Source organism: Gadus macrocephalus, chromosome 5 (genome assembly GCF_031168955.1).
Source record: "Gadus macrocephalus chromosome 5, ASM3116895v1".
Classification (NCBI taxonomy): domain Eukaryota; kingdom Metazoa; phylum Chordata; class Actinopteri; order Gadiformes; family Gadidae; genus Gadus; species Gadus macrocephalus.
Genome location: NC_082386.1, coordinates 16,963,643 through 16,989,020, shown reverse-complemented (window position 1 = coordinate 16,989,020; position 25,378 = coordinate 16,963,643). Strand labels below are relative to the sequence as shown.

General features: G+C 46.2%; 2 protein-coding genes across 3 annotated transcripts in view; both read left to right on the top strand.

Moving 5' to 3' along the window:
• The first annotated feature begins 200 nt into the window (after window positions 1-200).
• Window positions 201-6,982, top strand: LOC132458276 (SH2 domain-containing adapter protein F-like). Of its 2 annotated transcripts, XR_009525876.1 has the most exons (9): window positions 201-506; window positions 1,049-1,301; window positions 1,457-1,558; window positions 2,188-2,347; window positions 3,395-3,631; window positions 4,212-4,386; window positions 4,759-4,878; window positions 5,373-5,675; window positions 5,763-6,982. XR_009525876.1 is itself a non-coding variant. In XM_060052854.1 (8 exons), exons 2-8 carry the CDS (start codon window positions 1,053-1,055, stop codon window positions 5,557-5,559), a joined length of 1,230 nt encoding a protein of 409 aa, XP_059908837.1. In that variant the 5' UTR covers window positions 201-506; window positions 1,049-1,052; the 3' UTR covers window positions 5,560-6,982. The 2 variants fall into 2 exon arrangements, 1 of the variants encoding a protein (XP_059908837.1); XM_060052854.1 differs by having other exon boundaries at window positions 5,373-6,982.
• A 5,489-nt stretch (window positions 6,983-12,471) lies between these two features.
• The window catches only part of LOC132458272 (phospholipid phosphatase 2-like), a 17,653-nt gene continuing 4,746 nt past the window's right edge, over window positions 12,472-25,378 (top strand). The window contains exon 1 of the mRNA XM_060052850.1: window positions 12,472-12,833. Coding sequence (XP_059908833.1) covers window positions 12,773-12,833 — 61 coding nt within the window. The 5' untranslated portion in view covers window positions 12,472-12,772. The remainder of the gene's footprint in view (window positions 12,834-25,378) is intronic.

Sequence of the window (25,378 nt, the reverse complement as noted above, 5' to 3'; positions counted from 1 at the left end):
AAGCAGTGACGTTGTCTGTTGAAAGTAGCTAAATATACATATTTGCCTAAAATCCTTGAATTAAATATATATAATATTGGCTAAATGATTGATGTAATATTGGCCCCTTTAACAGAGTGTCTAGACCAGTCTGCACGCTGTGTCTGTAACCTCGTTCGAAGGCGTTCTATCACTACGGAATGCATGGAACGAGAAGCTCCAGGCGTTATTAGCGAGAGAGGGCGGGACATTCAGTGTTTACTGGCCTAAACACATCATTGAAAGTAAGTGACCGGAAATTACGTTGCGGTAGACCGGGATAACCCTACTTTTCAGGATCGCCTCTCCTCCTACTCTGCCTGTAAATAATGAGACTGGACGCTTAGCTTAGCCAGCATTTGCTCGCTAGCCTGCAAGGCTGTGCGTATTTTTTTTATTATTAACAATGTTTTTTTTTACTTTATAAAACACGACACTTGATGCGGATCACAGAGACATAACTGGAAGGTGGGACTCTCAAGGCGAGGGTAAGCAGCCCTCCCAACGAAAGCACGTAGCATTAGCGTCCCTGCTAACACGCTTGTATAGTTCTACAGCGAGCTTCTGGACAAAGCTCTATACTTTGATGGACTGACTTGTATATTTGAAGGCATGCATGGCCAACCATTTAGCCAGATAACGGAGTCTTAATTTGAGCCACAATCATTTTTAGTTTGTCGTTTCTCATCGTTTGCCTGCATAAGTGCAACTAAATAAGATACGATGTAGCTGCTTTTTAATTTGCACTGGGGTGTCACAGCAGAAGCCCCGTGTGTGTGTGTGTGTGTGTGTGTGTGTGTGTGTGTGTGTGTGTGTGTGTGTGTGTGTGTGTGTGTGTGTGTGTGTGTGTGTGTGTGTGTGTGTGTGTGTGTGTGTGTGTGTGTGTGTGTGTGTGTGTGTGTGTGTGTGTGTGTGTTTAATTTGCACAGTTTTTGCCCATATAGGACCTAAATTACCCTATAAGGATAAAAGTGACGGCATGCATCAATCTAACCTTTTTAGGTGACCCGTTTTGTCTCCAACCTCTCAGATCCATGGCAAAGTGGCTTAAAGACTATCTCAACTTAGGCAGCAGTAGGCGTGACCCACCACAGCCCCCAAGGCCCGACTACACAGAGAGTGAGATCCTGAGGGCATACAGAGCTCAGAAAGAGTTGGACTTTGAAGACCCCTACCAGCCCTCTGATAAGCAGCTCCAGAATGGTGGCTATAAAGGCTGTAGTACAACCTTGAGCCTCCCATCGTTCCCTGCATTTGGATCTGTTCTACCGAATGGAGTGGAGGTAAGACAGTTGGCCCAGTGTTTCCCCCTTGTCCTGTGTTTCTTTAAGTGTTGTCACTACTACTCCTACTCGGCCAAGAAGAGTCATAGTATTACGTGTAGGGAGAAAAACCACGCCTGTATATTCAGTTACTGTTTCGTGTGTGTGTCGTGCAGGTCAAAGTGGTTTCTCCCAAACACAGACTCATCAAAGTGGACTCTCAGGAGTTTGGGCGCTGTGCTAACCCACTGAGCCCAGTCATCGTCCACGAGGAACCGGTAAGTCCTTTTACTCCTTCTAGTTAGTTCTGTCCCTTTGTGTCCCTTTTGCTCACCTGCTTAATTGGATCAACCTACCTGGTTAAAAAGATGCCTTCTGTAGTTTCTCTTGCTCTCTCATCTCCCTCTCTCTCCGTTTCTCTCAAGCTGTTTCTGTCTCTCTCCGTTTCTCTCAAGCTGTTTCTGTCTCTCTCTGTTTCTGGCTGGCTGTCTCTCTGTCGCTGGCTCTCTGTCTCTGATTGGCTGGCTGTCTCACTGGCTCTCTGTCTCTGATTGGCTGGCTGTCTCACTGACTCTGTCTCTGATTGGCTGGCTGTCTCTGTCGCTGGCTCTCTGTCTCTGATTGGCTGGCTGTCTCTGTCGCTGGCTCTCTGTCTCTGATTGGCTGTCTGTCTCGCTGGCTCTCTGTCTCTGATTGGCTGGCTGTTTTCGCTGGCTCTCTGTCTCTGATTGGCTGTCTGTCTCGCTGGCTCTCTGTTTCTGATTGGCTGTCTGTCTCGCTGGCTCTCTGTCTCTGATTGGCTGGCTGTCTCGCTGGCCCTCTGTCTCTGATTGGCTGGCTGTCTCTCTGGCTTGCTCTGTCTCTGTCTCTCTGGTCTCAGTCTCTGGTCTCTCTCTCCGGTCTCCAGGTCGTTCCGTCTGCCCCAGCCGCAGGCGACCAGGACACAGACTACTCAGACCCCTTTGATGCCCGCCCGGACCCCCGAACACGGACAGACTGGGAGCCCAGCACGGCCCCCGACAGCCGCAGCTACATGGAGCCATTCCAGGCCCAGAGGATCATCTCAGGTTAACTAACGCTGCGTTAATTAGCCCTATTAACTGTACTCTACTAAACACCAGGTTAAATAACACTAACTGTACTTTACTAAACACCAGGTTAAATAACACTAACTCTACTTTACTAAACACCAGGTTAAATAACACTAACTCTACTTTACTAAACACCAGGTTAAATAATACTAACTGTACTTTACTAAACACCAGGTTAAATAACACTAACTCTACTTTACTAAACACCAGGTTAAATAACACTAACTGTACTTTACTAAACACCAGGTTAAATAACACTAACTGTACTTTACTAAACACCAGGTTAAATAACACTAACTGTACTCTACTAAACACCAGGTTAAATAACACTAACTCTACTTTACTAAACACCAGGTTAAATAACACTAACTGTACTTTACTAAACACCAGGTTAAATAACACTAACTCTACTTTACTAAACACCAGGTTAAATAACACTAACTCTACTTTACTAAACACCAGGTTAAATAACACTAACTGTACTTTACTAAACACCAGGTTAAATAACACTAACTGTACTCTACTAAACACCAGGTTAAATAACACTAACTCTACTTTACTAAACACCAGGTTAAATAACACTAACTGTACTTTACTAAACACCAGGTTAAATAACACTAACTCTACTTTACTAAACACCAGGTTAAATAACACTAACTGTACTTTACTAAACACCAGGTTAAATAACACTAACTCTACTTTACTAAACACCAGGTTAAATAACCCTGCGTTAATTATTCTCATTAACTGTACTTCACTAAACATCAGGTTAAATAACACTAATTATTCTAATTAACTGTACTTTACCAAACACCAGGTTAAATAACACTACTTAAATGAATTTATTAACTGTACTTTACTAACCGCTAGGTTAGTAAAGTAATTCAAGTATTTTTTAAAGTTTCCTACGTTTTTTTAAACTTGTCTTCGTGTTGTAACTGAGGTCTCATGATCTATTATGTAAAGTCTCTGTTCATGTTTTATGAATCCCAAAAAGTGACCTTGGTCTCTGTCCTTCTGCAGAGCTCCAACTCAGCGCGATGAGCGGCGACGGAGACCAGCTGTACGATAACCCGTACGAGGAGAGGGAGCGGCCCTACCCCCACCACCACCACCAGCCCCCCGGCCCCCAGGGCCTGCTGGCCCTACCCCAGGCAGAGGGCAGGGAGAGCCGGCTGCCGCAGGACGACGAGCGACCCGCCGACGAGTACGACCAGCCCTGGGAGTGGAAGAAGGACCACATCTCTAAGGCCCTGGCCGGTACGTGGGGGGGGGGGGGGGGGACTACCCCTGGGAGACCAGCGGGGGGGGGGGGGGGGGATATAGAAGGGAGATACCGTGTGAAGCTACTTTAGTCGTGATATGGCTTGGCCGCATTTAGCTTTGGGCCGTGTTACTCGTTGGTTCATATTTCCTTCTTATTGATCTTCATTTGTTGTATTCTATTTGATTTGTGCATGAGTGTAGACATAGTTGATATGCCATTTTTGTATTCTTATCGCCTCTCCTTTATCTTATTCAGTCTCATTATTATTTGCATTGTAAGTTTGATCTGAACCCTTGATCTGACCGCTGTAACCCGTGACAGTCTCTGAAGGACTGAATGCTGCTCCACTCACTCACTCACTCACTCACTCACTCACTCACTCACTCACTCACTCACTCACTCACTCACTCACTCACTCACTCACTCACAAACTCTCACTCACTCACTCACTCACTCACTCACTCACTCACTCACTCACTCACTCACTCACTCACTCACTCACTCACTCACTCACTCACTCACTCACTCACTCTCTCACTCTCTCACTCTCAACCTTTGCCCCTCTGTCTGCAGTTCAGTTCGAGGGGGCAGAGCGGGAGCGTTCCCGGGGGCACCCTGAGCAGGCCCGGCCCCCCAGGGTCAGCCCCACCGCCGCGCCGGGGGGGTCCGCCACGCTGCGCATGGTGGGGGACACCCCGCCCCTCCTGGGGGAGAGAGTGGACCCGGCGATGCCGCTGGAGAGACAGGTGTAAGTCAATTAAATCATTCAGCATAACCACCGCCGTCGTCTGAGTTCAAAGGAAATATGGTAAACATTGAGCGTTAGGGCGGAGCGCGTACCATCAAGGCTCAGTCCTGATCGCAGCGACCCGGGTTCGATCCCTGCCCGTGGTCCTTTTGCTGCGTGTCTTCCCCTCTAGCTCCCATACCTTCCTGTTTTTCACACTCTATAATAAAGCGTATGAATCCTGAATCACTCTTTAAAAAAAACAACAACATTGAACCTTAAACACTTCCTGTCGTTGCCCTCCTCTCCGCGATCCCCCGACACCGTTTGAGGAAAAACGCTAACTCGGCTACTTACTCTCCCACTGGCTTTAACCCCCCCCCCCCCCCCCAGGTGGTACCACGGAGCGCTGGGCCGCGGCGAGGCGGAGGGGCTGCTGACGCTGTGTAAGGAGAGCTCCTACCTGGTGAGGAAGAGCCAGAGCAGCCGCACAGACTTCTCCCTGTCCCTGAGGTAGGAGCGCCACCTGGGGGGCTAGCCGTGTGCCGCGTGCTAGCTGTGCCGTGTGCTGGCTGTGCCGCGTGCTAGCTGTGCCGCGTGCTGGCTGTGCCGCGTGTTGGCTGTGCCGCGTGTTGGCTGTGCCGCGTGTTGGCTGTGCCGCGTGCTGGCTGTGCCGCGTGCTGGCTGTGCTGCGTGCTAGCTGAGCCGCGTGCTAGCTGTGCCGCGTGCTAGCTGTGCCGCGTGCTAGCTGAGCCGTGTGCTAGCTGTACTATAAGGCCTGTGCTGTGTGCTAGCTGTGCCGTAAGCCGTGTGCTGTGTGCTAGCTAGAGCGTCAGGCCTTCTGAGCCCTTTTGGTTCAAACAGATGTGTATCCATATTATCCATCAGGGATTAAACAAGAACGTCGTAGCTTTTTGATGTTGACCCAGGTGGGGCTGTGAAGTTCAACATCGTCTTCGAAGAATCTGCTTCCTTTTTAATTGTCTCCCTTCTCCCCCCCCCACTAGGAGCTGTAAGGGCTTCATGCACATGAAGTTCAGCCTGTCCCCAGACGGCCGCTACGTCCTGGGGGAGAACAGCCCGCCCTTCTCCACCGTCCCCGAGGTCATCCACCACTACACCACCCACAAGCTGCCCATCAGAGGGGCCGAACACATGTCCCTGCTGTACCCCGTCATCGTGCAGACCCTCTGACGCACACTCACACTCACACTCCCTCACACACCTGTTGCTCCTGAATATGGCTTGCTTAACACTGATCCCTGGTCATCTTCAACCTCGATCGCTCCTCTTCCTCTTCCCTGCGAACAGTGGCATCTAAACTAGTTGGCTAGACTAGTGCCCTTCTAAACTAGTTGGTTTGACTAGTGCCCTTCTAAACTAGTTGGCTCGACTAGTGCCCTTCTAAACTAGTTGGCTAGACTAGTGCCCTTCTAAACTAGTTGGCTCGACTAGTGCCCTTCTAAACTAGTTGGCTAGACTAGTGCCCTTCTAAACTAGTTGGTTCGACTAGTGCCCTTCTAAACTAGTTGGCTCGACTAGTGCCCTTCTAAACTAGTTGGCTAGACTAGTGCCCTTCTAAACTAGTTGGCTAGACTAGTGCCCTTCTAAACTAGTTGGCTAGACTAGTGCCCTTCTAAACTAGTTGGCTAGACTAGTGCCCATCTAACCTAGTTGATGAGATTAGTGCCCTTCTAAACTAGTTTACGAGACTAGTGCCCATCTAAACTAGTTTGCCAGAGGATTGCCATTGTAAACTAGTTGACTAGATTATTACTCATTGAAACTAGTTAACTCGACCAGGCATCTAAAATAGTTTACTAAAGTAACCCTTCCATCCTAACTACACTACCCTAGTTAATTGACCAGTACCCATCTTACCTTGTTAAACACTACTACCTATCTTCATTAATAAAACACTAGTACCAATTTCAACGAGTTAAAAAACTGAACAGTAATGTAACTCTGAACTAACATAACTAGTTAAGCGCTAGTCTTAACTAGTTGGTTTGACCAATAGTCTTACCATCTTGACTTTAGTGTAAATTGAACCTAACTATAGCAAACATCTTAACCAGTTAACTTGACTAGTACCCCTTACCAGCCTAACTTGTTAACTTCCATCTTAACTAGGTAACCAGACCGCCCGCTCCTGCCTTGTATATGGTGTGCACTGAGCCTGCCACAGTCTCTGCCTTTTTAAGTCTTTTTTTCATTCTTTTTTTATTTGAACATGATATTTATTTCTCCCCCTGTGGCGCTGGTGGGACTCGCGTCTGTTTGAAACTGTTACGGGGTCAGCAGGGGATTATGGTACTTTGAGTTTTAGCTGGTGTGGAAGTTAGGATAGCAAGTCATCTTCCTTGACATGGATGCCTATGGATGGCCTTGTTGTGTCAATGTTCTCCCGTTTCAAAGGGGCCTGTATGAGCAGGTGAAATGAGTTGGCTTAGCACAATGACAACACTAGTTTAGAGAATGACTGCAGTATTATTCTATTACAAGCTTGTTGCTTCATGACTGTTAGTTTTGGCTACTGAAGCTTTGCTTGTTTCTCTGATGTTGTTTTCAAACGATGTGTTCATTGACTGATAATAAATTGTTGTTTTTAAATATATGATCGTGTCTTCCTTTTTTGTGACGTGCTGACCGTTTTAAATGTTAAGTGCCTTGTAATTGAACACGTGGGCCATCAATAGGCACGTTTGATTCAATGAAACTTTTTTTTTTTAATGGTCAAAGTGAACGCGACCGAGTGGACACCTGATCCCAGGTAGAAACCTTACCTGTGCAGCTGACGGACCGCTAACTTCCGCGACGGCAAGGTAAGCACTGTACTGTTATCTGCTAAATAGAGGTCCGTTGTAAAGCTGATGGTGTATTTAGGGTTATCGTAGATATTTAGTACATCTGATACAAATTTGCGGTACCAAAAGTAATTTGCGTTTGCATCAAAGATGCATCAAAGATGCAAATTGTACCATCGGACTGCAGCTTGATTCTGAAAGGCAAAGGTTCATGTTATAACTGAAGACCAGCTTTAACACTTTTATTTTAGTTGTTTTCCTTTCTAATCGTTCAGGAAATCCTGGTTATGGAATATTCAGCGTAATTGTGTAGTTGTGCGCAAGTTTTAAAGTACCCAAATATGGTCATTGATACGCATTAAGGCACTGTACGTCTTCATTATGTGAGAGGTATTATTCATTTTGAGGAGTCCTCTTTGTTCCAGTCACATCCCATAAAGGGAAATTATGATGGACTGCACAGCTGTATGAGTATAAAGAGGGATTCTTCAAAAAGTGACATGGCTTTGTTAACCCCCCCCCCCCCCCCCCCACATCAGTGGTGTCCATGGCAACCCGGCTAGAACAACTGGCTGTTCACAAAGCCAGCCTTCTCAGATCTCCCGACCGGTGGGTTTGCATGATGAGTCTCTTCCCATTGTTTCATTGATCTGCTTTCTATGTCCATCAGTCAGCGATGTCGCATGTCTTCTCAGGCGTTCTGTCTACTGGCTCGACGAGTTGGCACCAGTGAGGACTTCCACGACAACATTTAGTACGTGTCTGTCTGTCTGTCTGTCTGTGTCTGTCCGTCCTGTGGACGACCAGCCTCTACCACAGCTGTTTGGTTCACCTCCCTCTGGTGTGAGGGTTCTTATGGACGCTCTTATTGTCTGTGTTCACCTCCCCCTGGTGTGAGGGTTCTTATGGACGCTCTTATTGTGTGTGTTCACCTCCCCCTGGTGTGAGGGTTCTTATGGACGCTCTTATTGTGTGTGTTCACCTCCCCCTGGTGTGAGGGTTCTTATGGACGCTCTTATTGTGTGTGTTCACCTCCCCCTGGTGTGAGGGTTCTTATGGACGCTCTTATTGTGTGTGTTCACCTCCCCCTGTGGTCAAGGTTCTATATGGACGCTCTTATTGTGTCGTAGGGCTGACAGCTCGCGGGGCTCAGCTATGCAGAGGCAAACCGCTGTGGTCGACTCCGCACCCACTCAGGTAAACTACAGGGTGGGGCCAGGTTCACAGAGGGCCAGGGGCCCGGGTCCCCGGAGGGCCAGGGGCCATGTTGCCCCAGGGGGCCCGGGCAGTGTTTCCCAAACTTTTTTTCGGGGGGCCCATTTTTTTTAAATTACAAACCATCGCGACCCAATTCACAATAGGCCTTATCTATAAAATTGCGAGAACAAATTTGTGCATAAATGAACATTCCTGAACGTTTTAACTGCCAATTCCACATCCCCTTATGTATTAACTTAAACCAGCCATTTCAAAGAGATAAATCACAACTTTGTTTTATGCACTTTTTTATGAAACATGTATTATGAAAACATAATACACATATCAAATACTCTGCCCTAAATGAGACCAAATAAATGCATTTAGGCGGAGTTCACATCTCCTTGTTTTGGCTATCTCATTGTGGTTATTTCCTCTCACAATGTACATTAGCCTTTCACCTAGATTCAATGTTATAAGTAAAATTATCAGAACGATACAAACATTCAGTACTATCAAAAACATGCTTCTTGTTGAATTTTTTTTAAATGCTAATGTGTAAAGCCGACGTGAAAAATGGTGTAAAGCCGAAATTATATACTGTATATAAAATAAAATAAAAATCGTCAATTTATTTGGCGTCTTTGGGAAAGACTGCCGTAGGGCCAGCAGGTCCATGTAGGGCCAGGGGCCAGTCTCTGAAGAGGGGCCCCTGGACTATGTGTGCCTGAAAAGAGTAGCTCTACTGTTTTGTAACTGCGATGGGGATTGATATTTAAATGGCAAAAAAAACATACATAATTACAGAGCATTTCTTAGAATACCCCAAAGTAAGAAGGGTCAAACACGCTCAGATTCATCCCCGTTTCCACGGGCGCTGTGTTGTGTAACAGGACCCATCCTCTGTAATGTAACGCTCAGTGAAAACACTGGCCTCACCAGCCCGCCCTGGCTCCTCTTTATATCCTACATTCATAGTAGTGTGGCCTCCAGCACGTCGGCCAATCACCATCCTGCATACTCTCCGGTGGGACGGGATCTCCTCTCTCTCTCACCTTGTCTCCCCCCCAGCAGGTCTCCCGTCTGGCGGGTGAGTGAAGGCGCCCTGAGGGCCTGTGCCTCCCAGCGTGTGTGTGCGCTGGCCCTGCCGCGCCCCCCTGCTGTGGGCTGGCTCCCGGACCGCCCGCCGCCCCCCCCTGTGAGGGTTAGGGGAGGGGGGCCCAGTATGTGTATGCACCTGTGTTTGTGTGTCTGTACGTGTGTGTTTGTGTTTATATAATATGCTTGTTTGTGACTTTGTGTGTATACATACAGTATGTACCCCACAAACATAGACACATCCATGTATAACGGTGTATTTGTGTGTGTATATACAGCGTGTGTGTACATATATGTGTGTGTGTATATAAACGGTTTGTGTGTGTGTGTGTGTGTGTGTGTGTGTATATATATATATCTGTGTATGTGTGTGTATATATCTGTCTGTGTGTGTGTATATACGCTGTGTTTATGTGTATATCTGAGCGTATATATATTTGTGTATATATCTGTGTGTGTGTCTGTACATGTGTGTGTGTGCGCCCCCCCCCCCCATGCTCATACCTGTGTGTGTGTGTGTGTGTGTGTGTGTGTATATATATATACGGTGTGTTTTTCCGTGTATAAATCAGTGTGAGTGGGTGTGTATATACGTGTTTGTCTGTGTGTGCGTGTGTAAACGTGTGTGTGTGTGTGTGTGTGTGTGTGTCTGCAGCGTGCCCATTCTTTGCCCCGCGGGGGTGCTACGTCTCGTATCCTCCAGCTGTCCCAGCCAAGGCTGAGGCCGCGGCTGGAGGCCACGGACGGAGGCCCCAGGCTGAGGCCGCGGCTGGAGGCCACGGACGGAGGCCCCAGGCTTAGGCCGCGGCTGGAGGCCACGGACGGAGGCCCCAGGCTGAGGCCGCGGGTGGAGGCGGGTCAGGGGTTCAGGACCCCACCCATCGCCCGCAAGACGCCCGCAGCCACGGCCCGCGTGGAGCAACTCGCTAGTAAGACGGCAGCACACAGGACATGTAATAATAATGATAAACAAGAGACTACATTTATATAATAAATACAATAACGAAGGTGACGGAGTCTGGCATCTGTTGACCAATGCCTGTTTTGGCCGATTTGCCGTTCAGTGATCTGATGGTGTAGAACGCAGACATGAACTTGCGATGTTGCCAACCCTGGATGCTAACTCTTGCCCTTGTGTCCTTCTCCTTCTCTCTCCCCCTTCCTCTCCGTCTCTCTCGCTCTCTCTCTCACTAACTCCCTCGCTCTCTCTCTCTCTCCCCCTCAACCCTCTCTCTCCCTCTCTCCCTCCCTCTCCCTCTCTCCCTCCCTCCCTCTCTCTCTCCCCCTCCCCCCTCTCTCTTTCTCTTTCTCTTTCTCTCTCTCTCTCTCTCTCTCTCTCTCTCTCTCTCTCTCTCTCTCTCTCTCTCTCTCCTCTCTTTCTCTCTCCCCCTCCCTCTCTCTCCCCCCTCCCTCCCCCCTCTCTCTTTCTCTCTCTCCCCCCCTCCCCAGCCCCAAAGCGTACCCCCCCCGGGTACCTGTGTGGGCGTCCTTCCAGCTGGCCGGTGCCCGGGTCTGTGCGCCGTGCGGTGCCCAGCCTGAGGGTGCGAGAGCTGGCCAGCCCGAGGCAGAGAGAGGCTCTCTTCCAGGGCTACGACCCCTACGCCATCAGCGCCGGCGCTCTGCTAGCTAAACCATCGCCACGGCTACAAGAGCTGGCTCTCCCCCTGCCCAGGAAGTGCAGGAGCGAATGAGAGGGGGGCTGTTAGCCGGTCTGGCCGTCACTGCTTAGCTTGGTTTTCTCCATCATTTCAGCACCATGATGCTTCACCTGTTTTCATACTTGTCTCAAAGTCAGAGATCTGTTTGGTTCTGGAAACAGCTGGAAAACCCTGGAATGCTACTCGACACAACTTATTACACCGTGCTTCCCGGTCCACACAATCCCCCGCAGGGCAGTGTGCTCTGCCCTGCGACGACCACTACGCTCCTGCCGCCCCCTCCTGGGCCTCTGAGTCTTATCTGCCACCAGGGGGAGCCAGAGAGCTCAAGGGCCGACCTTCGTCACAGCCTCACCCGTGTCCAGCAGAGGGCGCGGCGGAGTTGAGCTGTGCCTCTTGCCAGATGCCGAACCCGTCCGCCGGCAGCTTGCTGCTCTTCTACAGTTCTAACCCTAACCCTCTCACCCCTAAGCCTCACCCCCTCACCCCGAACCCTCTCCCCGAACCCTCTCCCTGAACTCTCCCGGCCCGGCGGCCTTCGACCTGTTGCTCTCTCGTTTCTCTCAGGACGCGACTGAGGCCCTCCGTATAATATGTTCGTTGTTTCCGCCAATAAACAGGCCTATACCAGTCCTCTCTGTGTGCGCTTTATCCTACAGAAGTGTCATTTTAATCCAGTATTTGTGTTATGTGTGTGACTTTGCTGTATTATGAGCTTTGTTTTGTTCAAGCATGCTTGGGAACGTTGTCGTACGAAAAATGGCTTCATCAGGAAAGTACTTAATTACTTTGGTCAGAATAATTTGCATAATATTGTTGTTATTGATTATTATTATGGTGGGACGCAGCTGTCGATTCAGTTATCAAAACGGCTGCAGGTGTTTTGTTTAATTCAAAGCAGCTTTATTATTTTCTGTGAATCAGCAAAACCCTGAGCCAAAATCTGAATGTTGACTCCTTTTCCATCATCAATATAATGTAGCCTACTTCACATTACACACACAAACTCTTGTCTTTCGGCTGTTTTTCACTTACAATACAATCTTATCCACACAAATCATGACAAAAGAGGGGGAGACGATCTTCTTTCAAGCTTTGGCTTGAGTTACGTGTGTGTGTGTGTGTGTGTGTGTGTGTGTGTGTGTGTGTGCATTCCCTACCAGACAATCTCTTTCTGGTTTCATAACACATGTTTGCCCCTCATTGTTTGCACCAACTGTGCGTGAGTGTCTGTTTGAGTTAGTGAGTGAGCGCTAGCGCGTGTGTGTGTGTGTGTGTGTGTGTGTGTGTGTGTGTGTGTGTGTGTGTGTGTGTGTGTGTGTGTGTGTGTGTGTGTGTGTGAGAGAGTGAGGGGGAATTCTGAGAGCGCACGTCGTCACGCGTCGTCGCCGCGCACACCTTCTCAGCGGGAGCGCGCCGCGTATCTTGCCTCGCACACCTTGGTTTCAGCAGCGCAGGTAGAGGAGCGAGCGGGTCCGGAAGAACGAGCAGATCTGGTTGCTTGTTTCTTTATGTTTTTTACTTCAGGGAGACAGACAAACACTCACAAACACCCACCCACCCACACACAAACACACACGTGCATAGTGACCGGTCACAACTTGGCTGTGAGCACCGTGTGCGGTTGTAAGGAACAGCAGAAGAAACATGACGGAGCAAGGCAGGAAGATGATCCTGGTGGTGGTGGACGTCCTCAGCGTGTTTGTTGGTGAGTGAGCGGCTCCTTGTCCTGTTGCAACATGGCTGTTGGCTCTTCAACTGTTACCGGGATCCACTGGGCTGCTTTGGGGAGTCCCAAGGCAGAGGTGGACGTGTTTGGCTCCAGCGCCTTACGTAACTCACTTATAATCATTACTTTATCCTTTAATTCCATTGGACCACATTAAAGGTGTTCTGGGTGTGCGTTTGGGTGTCTTTTAAAAAATGGCAGTCAGGGAGAGTGTTATAGGGAAGCGATGTCACCGTTCAGTGCGTATATACAAGAGAACAGCCTACTCTATTGGGAGGGCGCTGTTATCGATCCACATCATGGATTGAAGATATTGACCAGCTAATCAGCAGGCTTCTGAAGTCCACAACACGACCTGGAAACAGTGGCGGACGCTGGAGTGCTTCTGTGTTATCTGGTGCATCGTGCGGTGGTTGTTCAGAGGTTAACAGCCCAGTCAAAGGGCTTGTGTGTCTTTGATTATTTGTTATCTTTTTGTTATTACGGGGGGATGTTGTTGTGTGTAAATACAGGTTGAACCTATAGTCCTGTTATCTCCCCCTACACCCCTGTAATTCCATGTTTTGTGTGCAGTGTTGCTCCGGTAATCTCTCCATGTGTCCATCGTTGATGGTTATTGACCTTTCTGAAGTTGGTTTCCTGCCTTTTAAATGTTTTTGCGTGTTTCCATTGAACTTTGATCGCCGGATGAGCAAAGGGCATTGGCCCTCTCCTATGTTTGCAAAAGTTCTGGAATATTAGTGTGTGTGTGTGTGTGTGTAAGATGTGTTATGCTAGTCATGTTTGGTCGTATGTGCTGATCTTATGTTATGCAGTGTGTGTGTCTCTGGTCTTATGTTATGCAGTGTGTGTGTGTCACACACATACTGCATAACATAAGAACACACACACACACACACACACACACACACACACACACACACACACACACACACACACACACACACTGCATAACATAAGACCAGAGACACACACACTGTGTGTGTGTGTTTTATGTTATGCCGTGTGTGTGAACAGTCTTGTTCAACCGCCTGTTCAAACTTGTCCTAGAAAGACGGATGGAACCCAAGTTTTTATGAAACCTTTAGAAACAAGGATACAGAGGTGACATCCTAAATCCTCTGGAGTTCTAGTCTACAGACTCTTCCTCCTGAGCCTCTTCCTCTCCTTGTTGAAGTCACTTAATATCTGATCTCATCGAGTTCCGGCGACCGTAAGTCATAAGATGGTTGTGGTACTAAATATTTTGGAAATAACTTTATCAAACAAAGTTTGTGAAGTGTTAATCCGACGCCCTATCCCACCTTGAACTCTGACCCCCAGAAGGTCCCCGTTGTTAAGGACATGAGGGAGATGAGGGACTGGGTCTTTGAGGGACATGAGGCACTTGAGGGACATGCGGGACTTAAGCCAACAACAGTTGCGCAAGTGAAACTGAACGGCTCAGTAAATCACTTTTGGTTCCTTTGATTCGATACGATACGTTTGCCAGTCGGGAGATCTGAGCAGATAGGAGTCTTTAGTGTCGTGATACCTGATACTTTTGTGATTCAAGGAAGTGTCAAGTTAAGGGAATGGAGAAGTGGTCACAAGGATTCAAGCTAAAATCAAATGATGCGGCAGGACCAGAAGTGTGTGTGTGTGTGTGTGTGTGTGTGTGTGTGTGTGTGTGTGTGTGTGTGTGTGTGCGTGTGTGTGCGTGTGCGTGTGTGTGTCCGTCCGTTCAGCGGGGGGCCATCTGTTGAGTGACGGGGAGGAATGCTAACGACCGTTCTTCTGTTCAAAGCGCACATCCAGAAAACTGTGCGTGTGCGCTTGCGTCTGCGTGGGTCTGTGGTTCAAAGGAGCACGACATGCATGCATACGTTTTCAGCCATTATTGAGGAAACGTTGCCTGGTCATGACTCTAACCCCCCCCGTCCCCCGTCCCTCTAGGGAACCCCTGGGGGTACTTCTTCCTTCGTTGTCCTGCTCCCTACACCGCCTCCATACCTCCAGACCATAGGGCTGTTTCAAGACATTCACCGTGTGTGTGTCGTGTGTCGTGTGACCCTACTCAGGCAGGACGTCCTCTCCTGGAGTTCTGGGTCAGAAAGGCTTGTGACGTTGCTGTCCTGTTGTCAGGCCAGCCCGTGTTCAGCTGTTTGCGTGTAAGCGACAGGCCAGAGCGGCTGTTTCCCGCCCGCACAGTTGTCGAGAGAGAGAGAGAGAGAGAGAGAGAGAGAGAGAGAGAGAGAGAGAGAGAGAGAGAGAGAGAGAGAGAGAGAGAGAGAGAGAGAGAGAGAGAGAGAGAGAGAGAGAGAGAGAGAGAGAGAGAGAGAGAGAGAGAGAGAGAGAGAGAGAGAGAGAGAGAGAGAGAGAGAGAGAGAGAGAGAGAGAGAGAGAGAGAGAGAGAGAGAGAGAGATTCGGCTGGGAAGTTCATTCTTCACACTTGAAAGTTGTGTTGAAATATCGTAAAAAATATCTTTCTGAATTAGCCTCTCTAGCAGACCCTGATTAAGATCCACACTGTTCAGTGGTGTGTGTGGGGGGGGGGGGGACTGGAAACAGCTGCTCCAGCTTGTCTCATTACATTTATATTTATAAAGCATTTAAACATTGCGCTGACTTGTTTACGACCGCGTCCGCCAACTGTTCGGGTGACAAATGGAGACGCACACACAAAAGACACACACACACAAGCACATCTGCTGCTTCCAACTATGTGCCAGTGTAAGCAGGGAAGCCTTAACTTCTGTGAACTCTTACATTCCGAGAGAGAGAGAGAGATTGATTTCATATCAGCAACACTTTGGTTGTGGTCGGTTAGCAAACAGACGCCCTATATCTTTCAACATAGCGATATTCAACCAGAACTGATTACAAACAAGGAAGGTTCTCCTATACCTGTGGTTCATTGGTCGTCTTTGTTCCTTCAAAAAGATCTGGCAGGTTCCCTTAAGGGCTCAAAATATCAGGATAATATTGACTGGGCAAAAAGATTGTAACCAACGTAAGAAGCCTACATAATGAAATATAGATATAACTTTATTTGTCCATTTTGGCTTAAATTCTTTTTGCATCCCTGGGCAGTTGGAGTGTGACTGACTGACACATCAGCCAATGGGATTGATCCACATGTCTCCTTATGATACCGGTATCACAGGGTTATATCTTTATAACATCATAACTTTTTACCAATAAGTCATGATTAAAGTCCAAAGTTTGCCTATAGCATCATGGCAGTGTAATATAGGAGCGGAAAGTACTATCGTACAGTACAGCACTTCTTTTGTTTGCAATTGACTTCCCTGACTTCATGAAGCTTTCCTTAAAGGCACCCAGTGCAACTTTCGAGGCTTAAAAATAAACATTCAATTTCTAGTCTTTTTTACACGTAGTAAGTTTCAATAACTCCATACCATTACATACTGACATTTAAGCAGCAAAGATGAGACGTCGTTGTGTGGTGAGAACTGATACAAAATCGATAACAACAACAATGCCGCCATTTTCTTTATTTTTTGTAACCTACAATAAATAAAGCAGGCTTCCAGTCAATGGAAAAATGGCTTCTCCCCACCGGCGATTGTTGTTGTTTACGATTTTCCATCAGTTCTCACCACACAACGACGTCTCATCTTTGCTCCTTGAATGTCGATATGTAATGGTATGGAGTTATTGAAACTTACTACGTGTAAAAAAGACTAGAAATTGAATGTTTATTTTTCATTGAATGTTTACATAAAGTTGCACTGGGTGCCTTTAATGATGTGTGAGCGGTGGTCCTAGCAGGACCTCCTGTCTGTTCTCATGGTAACAGACTCCTCCTCCAGACCTGTTTGGGGGGGGGCTCACAGGTTCACCGGTTCATCCTGCGTACCTGAGCCTCTTGGACCCCTTTGAGATGTTCAGTCTGAACGCTCTCTGGGTGGCCCCCTGGCCCAACGGACCAGGAGTGCATCTCGTTCCAGCGAAAGCGTTTGAGTACGACGGCGTCACGACCACGTCACGGCCACGTCGTCGACGCGCCGCACGGAGGAACAGCGTCCGACGGAGCAGGGAGAACCACACCTGGCCGCCCTGATGTTGTCGCAGGCCGATACGGTGGACTTATTCCGCCGCAGACCATTGTTACTACACAATGTCGGGAGCGGCAGGACCGTGCTGAACTGGTTTACACCGCTCTATTGGCCTTCAGAGTGGGGTTGGGATTCGTAGCGACGACGGAGAGCTGAGAGCTACGTCCACGTGGGGCTGCTCGATTATGGAAACAATCATGATCACGATTATTTTGGTCGATATTGAAATCACGATTATTCAAACGTAACTGAGTGGGGAAAAAAATAAGATTTTCAAACAGAAAATGTTCTTATCCAAAATAATGTACAAAAATGTATCCAGCTGTTCTATTTCTATAATACACTTAATGAAAGATTTTTATTTATTTTTAAACTAGATTCTATTAGTTTGTAGTTCGCTTGTCCCCCAAAAAAATATTAATCGCGGTGGACACGCCGTGTCTCTACAGGGTCTGTCTGGACGTGCTCGCGTTCTGTCGGAGCGGCGTGGAGCGACGGCCAACACGAGCCTATCTTGAGAGTCGAAAAACAGGAACATTTCCACTTCCTGTCGGGTCGGAGGTCGGGAGGAAGCTCGTTCCCTCATCCCAGATTCCACAATGTGTGTTTTCTCCAGGAGGAATCTGTGGTTCTGTGGAGACTTTCCCCTCGTCCGCTCTGTCTCGCCGGACCCGTATGTCGTGAGGAGAGCTGCTTCAGTGTGTGTGTGTGTGTGTGTGTGTGTGTGTGTGTGTGTGTGTGTGTGTGTGTGTGTGTGTGTGTGTGTGTGTGTGTGTGTGTGTGTGTGTGTGTGTGTGTGTGTGTGTGTGTGTGTGTGTGTGTGTGTGTGTGTGTCCAGAAGAAAGACAATGGGAAAAGTCGCGACATTGTTCTCGGGGTTGTAGGTCCCGTAAAAGCCCAGGAAAACAGTAAAAATGTTAGTCACAACATAGCAAAGACGCCCCGCTGAGGCCCAGCGGGTCTCACCTCCACCCCTGAGGTGGAGGTAGGGGGGGTTAAGAGGGCAGTTTAGAGGTGGAGGCAGGGCTGGTTAAGAGGGCAGCTTAGAGGTGGAGGTAGGGCCTAAAAAAAAAAAAAAGTTTGGTTCCTGTTGGTTGTCAGTTGAGGTCATGGGTAGGTAGGGAATTTATTTTATTTTTTTATTTTATTTTTTCCAGCGGCAGCGAATGATAGGTAGGTTGTTTTCATTTAAAAACGAGAAAATTCGCTCATCCTTGTACAGAATGAAGAGGTGCTGTACCAAAACGTAATTATAGTTTGCATCAAAAAATTTTTTTTTTTTTATAAAGCTCATAAAATAATTTGGGTCGCACATAAATTGACAGGGTCGGTCGGAAACCGGAACCAAACAAATTTTTTTTTTAGGCCTAGGGGTGGTTGAGAGGGCAGTTTAGAGGTGGAGGCAGGGGTGGTTAAGAGGTGGAGGTAGGGGTGGTTAAGAGGTCAGTTTAGAGGTGGAGAATGGGGTGGAGGTGCGTTTCTAAATAACCTAGAAAGGTTTGACAAAATAGCAAGATATGCATGTTCATAGTTCTGTGTTCTTCTGACAGAGCTATGCAACATCGATGCATAGCTCTGTTTTCAGGATGCATCAGGAGGCCTCCCTGCTGCTGGACTTGGCCCCTGGGGGGGGGGGGGGGGGCGGCGGTGTAGGAAATACCTCAGGTTCATAAAAAGATGATGGACTCTCTGAAATAATAGGAGATTAACGTGTGTGTGTGTGTGTGTGTGTGTGTGTGTGTGTGTGTGTGTGTGTGTGTGTGTGTGTGTGTGTGTGTGTGTGTGTGTGTGTGTTAGACCCAAAGGCTTATCGCCACGTTATCCTTAGCAGAACAAACACCCTCTCCATCACCCCCACCCAGGGACCCAGGGGTGGGAACGACCAGGCAGTGCGCTGGAAGGTGGATCAGGAGGGGAACTACGTTACGCACACACACACACACTTGCACAAAAGCCATTCCTCAAATGAGCAGGGCATGCTTGACGTGAGGCTCTCGAAAACAGGAAGGTGATGGAGTAAAAATCCTGAGGGCAGAGGATCAGGAGCCAGCTTCACTCTCCTGGTGTCCTATCAGGAGCCAGCTTCACTCTCCTGGTGTCCTATCAGGAGCCAGCTTCACTCTCCTGGTGTCCTATCAGGAGCCAGCTTCACTCTCCTGGTGTCCTATCAGGAGCCAGCTTCACTCTCCTGGTGTCCTATCAGGAGCCAGCTTCACTCTCCTGGTGCTCATTCAAAAAAATAATAATGTTTGGAAAAAGTGTGTTTAAACAAATAGTTTGAATACATTTTAGATAAAATATAGAGTGTGTGTGTGTGTGTGTGTGTGTGTGTGTGTGTTAGGGATGGGCGATATGGCCTAAAATCCATATTGCGATATACATGCAACCTATTGCGATAACGATATATATCACGATATATAAATCATAATAGAACCATTTCAGAACAGGTTACATAGACTCTAAGGAAAGCTAAACTGCTAAATGTATGTCGTTTTGAGAACATTTATTGTGCAAAACTAATCATACAACATAATGTTGTAGCTGCAGAGACTTTAAAAAAGAAAAAAATCTTCTGTAATGACGTATACTTCTCTTAATGAAATAAAAATTGGTGGTGTCTTAATAAAGAATAATAAAGAAACGGATGCTGTGAATTAGGGAAATACGTCCAGTATTAGGCATGGCTATTTTAAATAAAGAAAAATCTTCCAAGTGTGTGCACAGATACTTGCTATTAAAACATAAAACAATAAGTGGAAAATTAACGCAGATAATTTTGAAATGAACATGAAATGAGAGCAATCACCAGCTCCTCCGTTTCGCTTTCAGCCATATTTACTTAGATGACGATGATGCGTTGAAGCCGGTTGGAGCTCATGGCTCTTTAAATTCCGCGGGTCGCGGACGATGCGTTGCAGCCGGTTGCAGCTCGTGGCTCTTTAAATTCTGCGGGTCGCGGACGATGCGTTGCAGCCGGTTGCAGCTCGTGGCTCTTTAAATTCCGCGGGTCGCGGACGATGCGTTGCAGCCGGTTGCAGCTCGTGGCTCTTTAAATTTCGCGGGTCGCGGACGATGCGTTGCAGACGGTTGCAGCTCGTGGCTCTTTATATTTCGCGAGTCATGGATAGATCGCGTCAAACATACATTATCGCGATAGAGCAATATAACTAAAATCTCTATCGTAGGCCATTTTTTATCGTTTATATCGTATATCGTTTATATCGCGCATTCCTAGTGTGTGTGTGTGTAATTTGGAAAATAATGTTATTGACCATATTCCTTCACATCTAGTTCATCTAAATAAGCTCACAAATGACGAGACTTAAGCCTTGATAATTGTTCCACGTTCCCGCAACGCAATGACCACGTAGACCAGGGGTCTTCAACTAAATTTGATCAAGGTCCAGTTACTAAAAATTCCCTCCAAGAAAGGTCCGAACCACTAACCTACCACCTCCTAATAGACTACTTTTGTCAAATACAATCAACACAGTGTATTTCCTTATAATTTCAGATGTATTTATTTTCAATTTCCAAATAGCTTACTTTTAGCAATGAAAAACAAGTAAGACAAAGTAATGCATATTAACATTTGAAGTAAACAAAACGGGTACATGAGGCCTGCATTTCAAATAAACACAAAGTGCATTAGGCCTACATTTCAAGTAAGCAAAACAGTTACACTAGACCAGGGGTGGACTGGGACAAAAATTCAGCCCTGGCATTTTCTGTCCAGACCAGCCCAATGCATTATCAGCACTAGGGCTGGGACGAGACGAACGGGATGAACACTGTACTTTATTAAAACAATTTAATCTAGTACAGCACTGCAAATAGCAGTTGTTGCTTTTTTTTGTTTTTGTTTTTCAAGTTTGTGTCTCTTGTGCTGCTGACAAGAAAGGTATGAAACCTGAACAGGAAGTTAACAGACATCCGGTGGTCGCTGCATCTCAAACCCCCATATCTACAAAACCCTTGTTAAATATCACACTTGATCCAACGCTAAATTCTCTCGCAGTTTTTAGTCTGTGAATGTGAAAATCTTTTGGTGTAAGCCCAGCATTAGTTAAAACCAGACTCAGACAATAGTAACAAAATATCCTGACAAATAATCTAAATAGAAACATATTACAGACAGTAGCAGCATTAGAGCTGAAACTCATTTGTTTCAACTGTGACTTGGTCATCTCCATAAATAGAGAATTTAATGTTTTTCATCTGTAGCTGCGAGAAAAAGTCTAAGACATGAATTACAGGTCTGAACAGATATGCGCTCATATTAGACATTAGACTTTTTCACACAGCTATAGATAAAAACAAAAAATAGAAATTCTCTATTTATGGTTATATTTATATTGCCTTACTTCCTCATCCGCAGCCAGCCAGCTAAACTCCTCACCAAATTCATGACCTGCAAGAAACAGCAAACAGAACTTGTACTCAGTATCTGTGTACTGAGTGACAAGTATATGTAGTCATGTAGACTTTTTGTGACGTAGTGACACTTAGTGAACAAATTTATCTGTCATGAAGGATGACTTAAGTCTCAAAAGAGCCCTTAGACCTACGTGCATAACTGTTAATTGAACTTAAAAGAAATGCAGATGTTTGAAATTAAAATCATCAATATGAAAATCTTCAACCAGGAAATAAACCTTTGTTTCAATCTGAGACGAAACATGTTGCATAGTAAACTCGCAAAGTCAAGACGAATCTCGCTCTCTCTCTCTCTCATATCATAGAAGAACTTCTATTAGGTCAGGAAAACCTGTTTGACAGGAGATGATGGTAGCAGAGAATATAAAGAGACATTTATGAATTACCAATTGTCATTTTATCACACATATAGTATGTTTCTTCACATAAACCTTTAAGCATACACATATTGCATTCCTCTCACCACATGTAATAGTCATCACCTCAGTAAACAATAAATGAATTGAAAGATTACAATAAATTCAATGGCAAATATTGCAAATTAAACAAATTATTTCCTATAGGTTTACTTGTATTTGGTGCTAAAATTCAAAGTATCTCATCTCATCTGTATTTACAATACAGCATGATTCTGCATCTCCATTTACAGCTCATTAGTCCATGTCAATGTTTACCGACTCTATGGCAACAAGAGACTGCTGACGTTAGAAGCTGTTAGCAACATTAGCTAAATCATCTGAACAATAATAACCCATAATATCCCAATTCGGCATATTTAAACCAAATCAACCACAACTACCAACAGTCTCAGCCCTTCAACTCTGGGCTAATATGTTGTCACAAGTATGCAGTTAATTAGGTCACATCACATTCAATGTAAAAACGTTTTGTTTTGGACATGTCTCAAAAGGGAGCGTGTCTATGTTCCCCGGGTCCTATTTTTAAAAAAGGGTCCTATGTTCCCCGCTTTTCCCAAAAAGGGTCCTATGTTCCCCGATATGTATGCGACCGGGGAACATAGGACCCTTTTTCAAAAAAAGGGTTCTATGTTCCCCGGTCTGTTACTTTTTCCTCCATTACTGCCAAATTCCGGCCGAGATAACTACCATTGCATGTCTTTACCTTTTGTGGAAGAGGGAGAGACGTCGGAGAACCTGACGCAGTCTATTCATACGCCGGTAAACAAACCCCGAGAAGCCCAATCCCTACGAGAGCTCCCCGCGCTACGGCCATCCGGAGCTTTTGGCCGTGATATTATTATACAATTATATTATATTATATAATATTATATAAAGAGCTCCGGGAGTCGCAAACGGCAACAATCACTTAATCCTCCATGCTGCAGTTCACCCCGGACTGCACTGCACTGAGTTGGCCGGTTGAACGCTGATTGGCTGTTACGTTACACATGTCAATCAGTGGCCACGCTGTTGAAAGCCGATTGGCTGTCATCACGCGAATGTCGCGTCAAAGTTTAAATATTATTATAGATTGATAGATTGCGGGGAACATAGGACCCTTTTCCCAGGAAAGGGTCCTATGTTCCCCGCTTTTCCCAAAAAGGGTCCTATGCTCCGCGGTATGTATGGCTACAGGGGAACATAGGACCCTTTTTGGGAAAAACGTGGAACATAGGACCTTTTAAAAAAATAAATAATAATAATAAAAAAAAATAAATAAATAAATAAAATAAAAACATAGGACCCGGGGAACATAGGGATGACCCCTCTCAAAATGTAGCCTAGCTAGCCCCAGGCTAACGTTACATAGCATATATGCCTCCACTCGCTTCAAGACGACGCCACTGATTGGTCAAATTTGCGGGAAAGTTGTTGTGGTTGGTTAACATTGCGACACGCCCTGAATTCGCGGTGATTGGTTGAAGTTGCAAATCGTAACATCTCAAAATCCTGGAGCGTCTGATCAATGGCTAAGGATATGCATGGGGCACTCTGAACAGCCGCATCAAGCTGGGACAGTGCGTCATCTGATAACATTTCGGATTTTCTGGTTGTCGTTGCATCTTACATTGGGATTTGCTTTATTTTTTCACAATTCATCCCTTTGTTTACCTTCAAGTAATGTCTGGGCAGCGGCGTTCAAGCACTCCTTCACAACAGTCGCGTCACTGAAAGTTTTTTTTATGTTGCCCCAAAATCCATGCAATCTTAAGTGAGCATTCATTTGCTCGCGTAGACCTCTCATACTGAGCTCTCTGCATATTTTCCGCGCTCTTACTTCTGACTTCTGGGGATACTTTTTCTTGAAGGATCTGTGTTTGGATTCGTAATGCCGCTTAATATTCCCCCTTTTATCAGCGCTACGGTTTCAACACATAAAAGAAACAACAGGTTTAGTACTGCCTTGCGGGAGAATGAACTTGTATTGGTCAGTCCATTCATCTTTAAAATCTCATTTGAAATCGCTCAAAAACGATTTGATTGGCTATTTTTTGAGTGACGCTATTATGCACATGCCGTGACAGACGGAGGGAGGGGGGGAGTTCGGTGACTGCATGATCTTCGCTCTGTGAAGATCATTACTTTTTGCTGTTTTTATGCTGTACTACGGACTATTCTGCCTTTCAATTTGTATTTCAGTGAGAAATTTCTTTATTAACATAATCATGCTTTGTATAGTGAGTGAAATCATAAAAAATAAAATAAAATAATAATGCATTATTTTTAATTGGTCATGGGTCCGGATAGGACCATCACTTGGTCCGCACCCTTTATGGTTCTGCGTCGGGTTTTAGTGAGCGGACCAATCACATCCCTTGCTGCTGCGTCCCCTCAATGGAAGGTTACCGTTTTTGGGAGGCGCATGTCCGGGCTTTGTGGTGGACGCAAGGAGGGTCCGCAAGGACGTAAGGGGTCCATAACCCCCTTGCGTTATGCGAACGTGGGACCATAATCAGCCCTTTATACTGTTGGAATCCTTCGAGTCTCAGCTTTCATATGGCATATCGTTTGTGTAGATCCCATGACGTGAAAAAGATTGTTTAAGCATTATTGTTAGCATTTAGCTTCTACCGGGAGTAAAACGCATATGTAGCAAGCACCTAGCCATACAGTATAAACGGGGGTCCCCACAGACAAACTGAAAATATTTGAAGCCGGTATGAAATTAAACAGTTAAACTGCGATTCAGGAAAAAAAAATATAAATTATACTGATAATCTGTAATTTAAATTACAAGATGATTTAATGTTGATTTGTTAAAATTGTAACGAAGGTTAACAGTTAAATATTGACCAAGTTAGGCTATGTTTGAAGTGTCAGAGAATGGACTTCCATTGAAAAAAATAATAATTAAAAAGTAGAAGCTTGCGATTCCAAGTTAATCTCTCGGTGAACAATTTAGGGAGGAGGTTGGTCCCAAAGTAAAGTAGAATAAAACCTAAGAAGAATAATAGTTCAGCGCTGCATTCAGCACTCACTTAATAAAGGCTCGGGCAGGACCTAAATGAACTTTCTCGGAATGTGTAATAAGAAGAATCGCTTTCCGTCCCAGTTGGTTCAACAGGCCGGTGTCCCCATGGCTACCGAGGTCATCTTTAGAACGTCCAAATCCAGTCGTACGGCGACTGATATCAGCGTCTGTACGTATTGTACGATCACACAAAGGACTCTCCTCCACACCGCCAGATAAGCGTGTCTGTGTGTATTCTTAGCCACTTCCTTCCTCCTCGCCGCGTCCCCGTCGTGGCCTGAGAGTCACCCGTCAGGTCCATCAGGAAGACGGAGTGGTTCGCGGAACGGAAAGTCCTCATTGGTGGGAAAGTGCGTCAGTCGCGGTCGCTCAGTGGCTACTGGGCTGGATGGCGGCTTGTTTCACTGTAACCTTCCACTCAGCATTTCTTCCAGATCCTTCTTGGATAAAAAAAGGCCCTTGCTTCTTCCGTTGTTGCTGGTCAAAGAGGATTCATGTCCTCCTCCACTTCCACTTCCACTTCACTCAAGCACCCTTCAGACCAGGCTGTCACGATTTTATTAATAGTCAATGCAGAAAATGAATGAAAAATG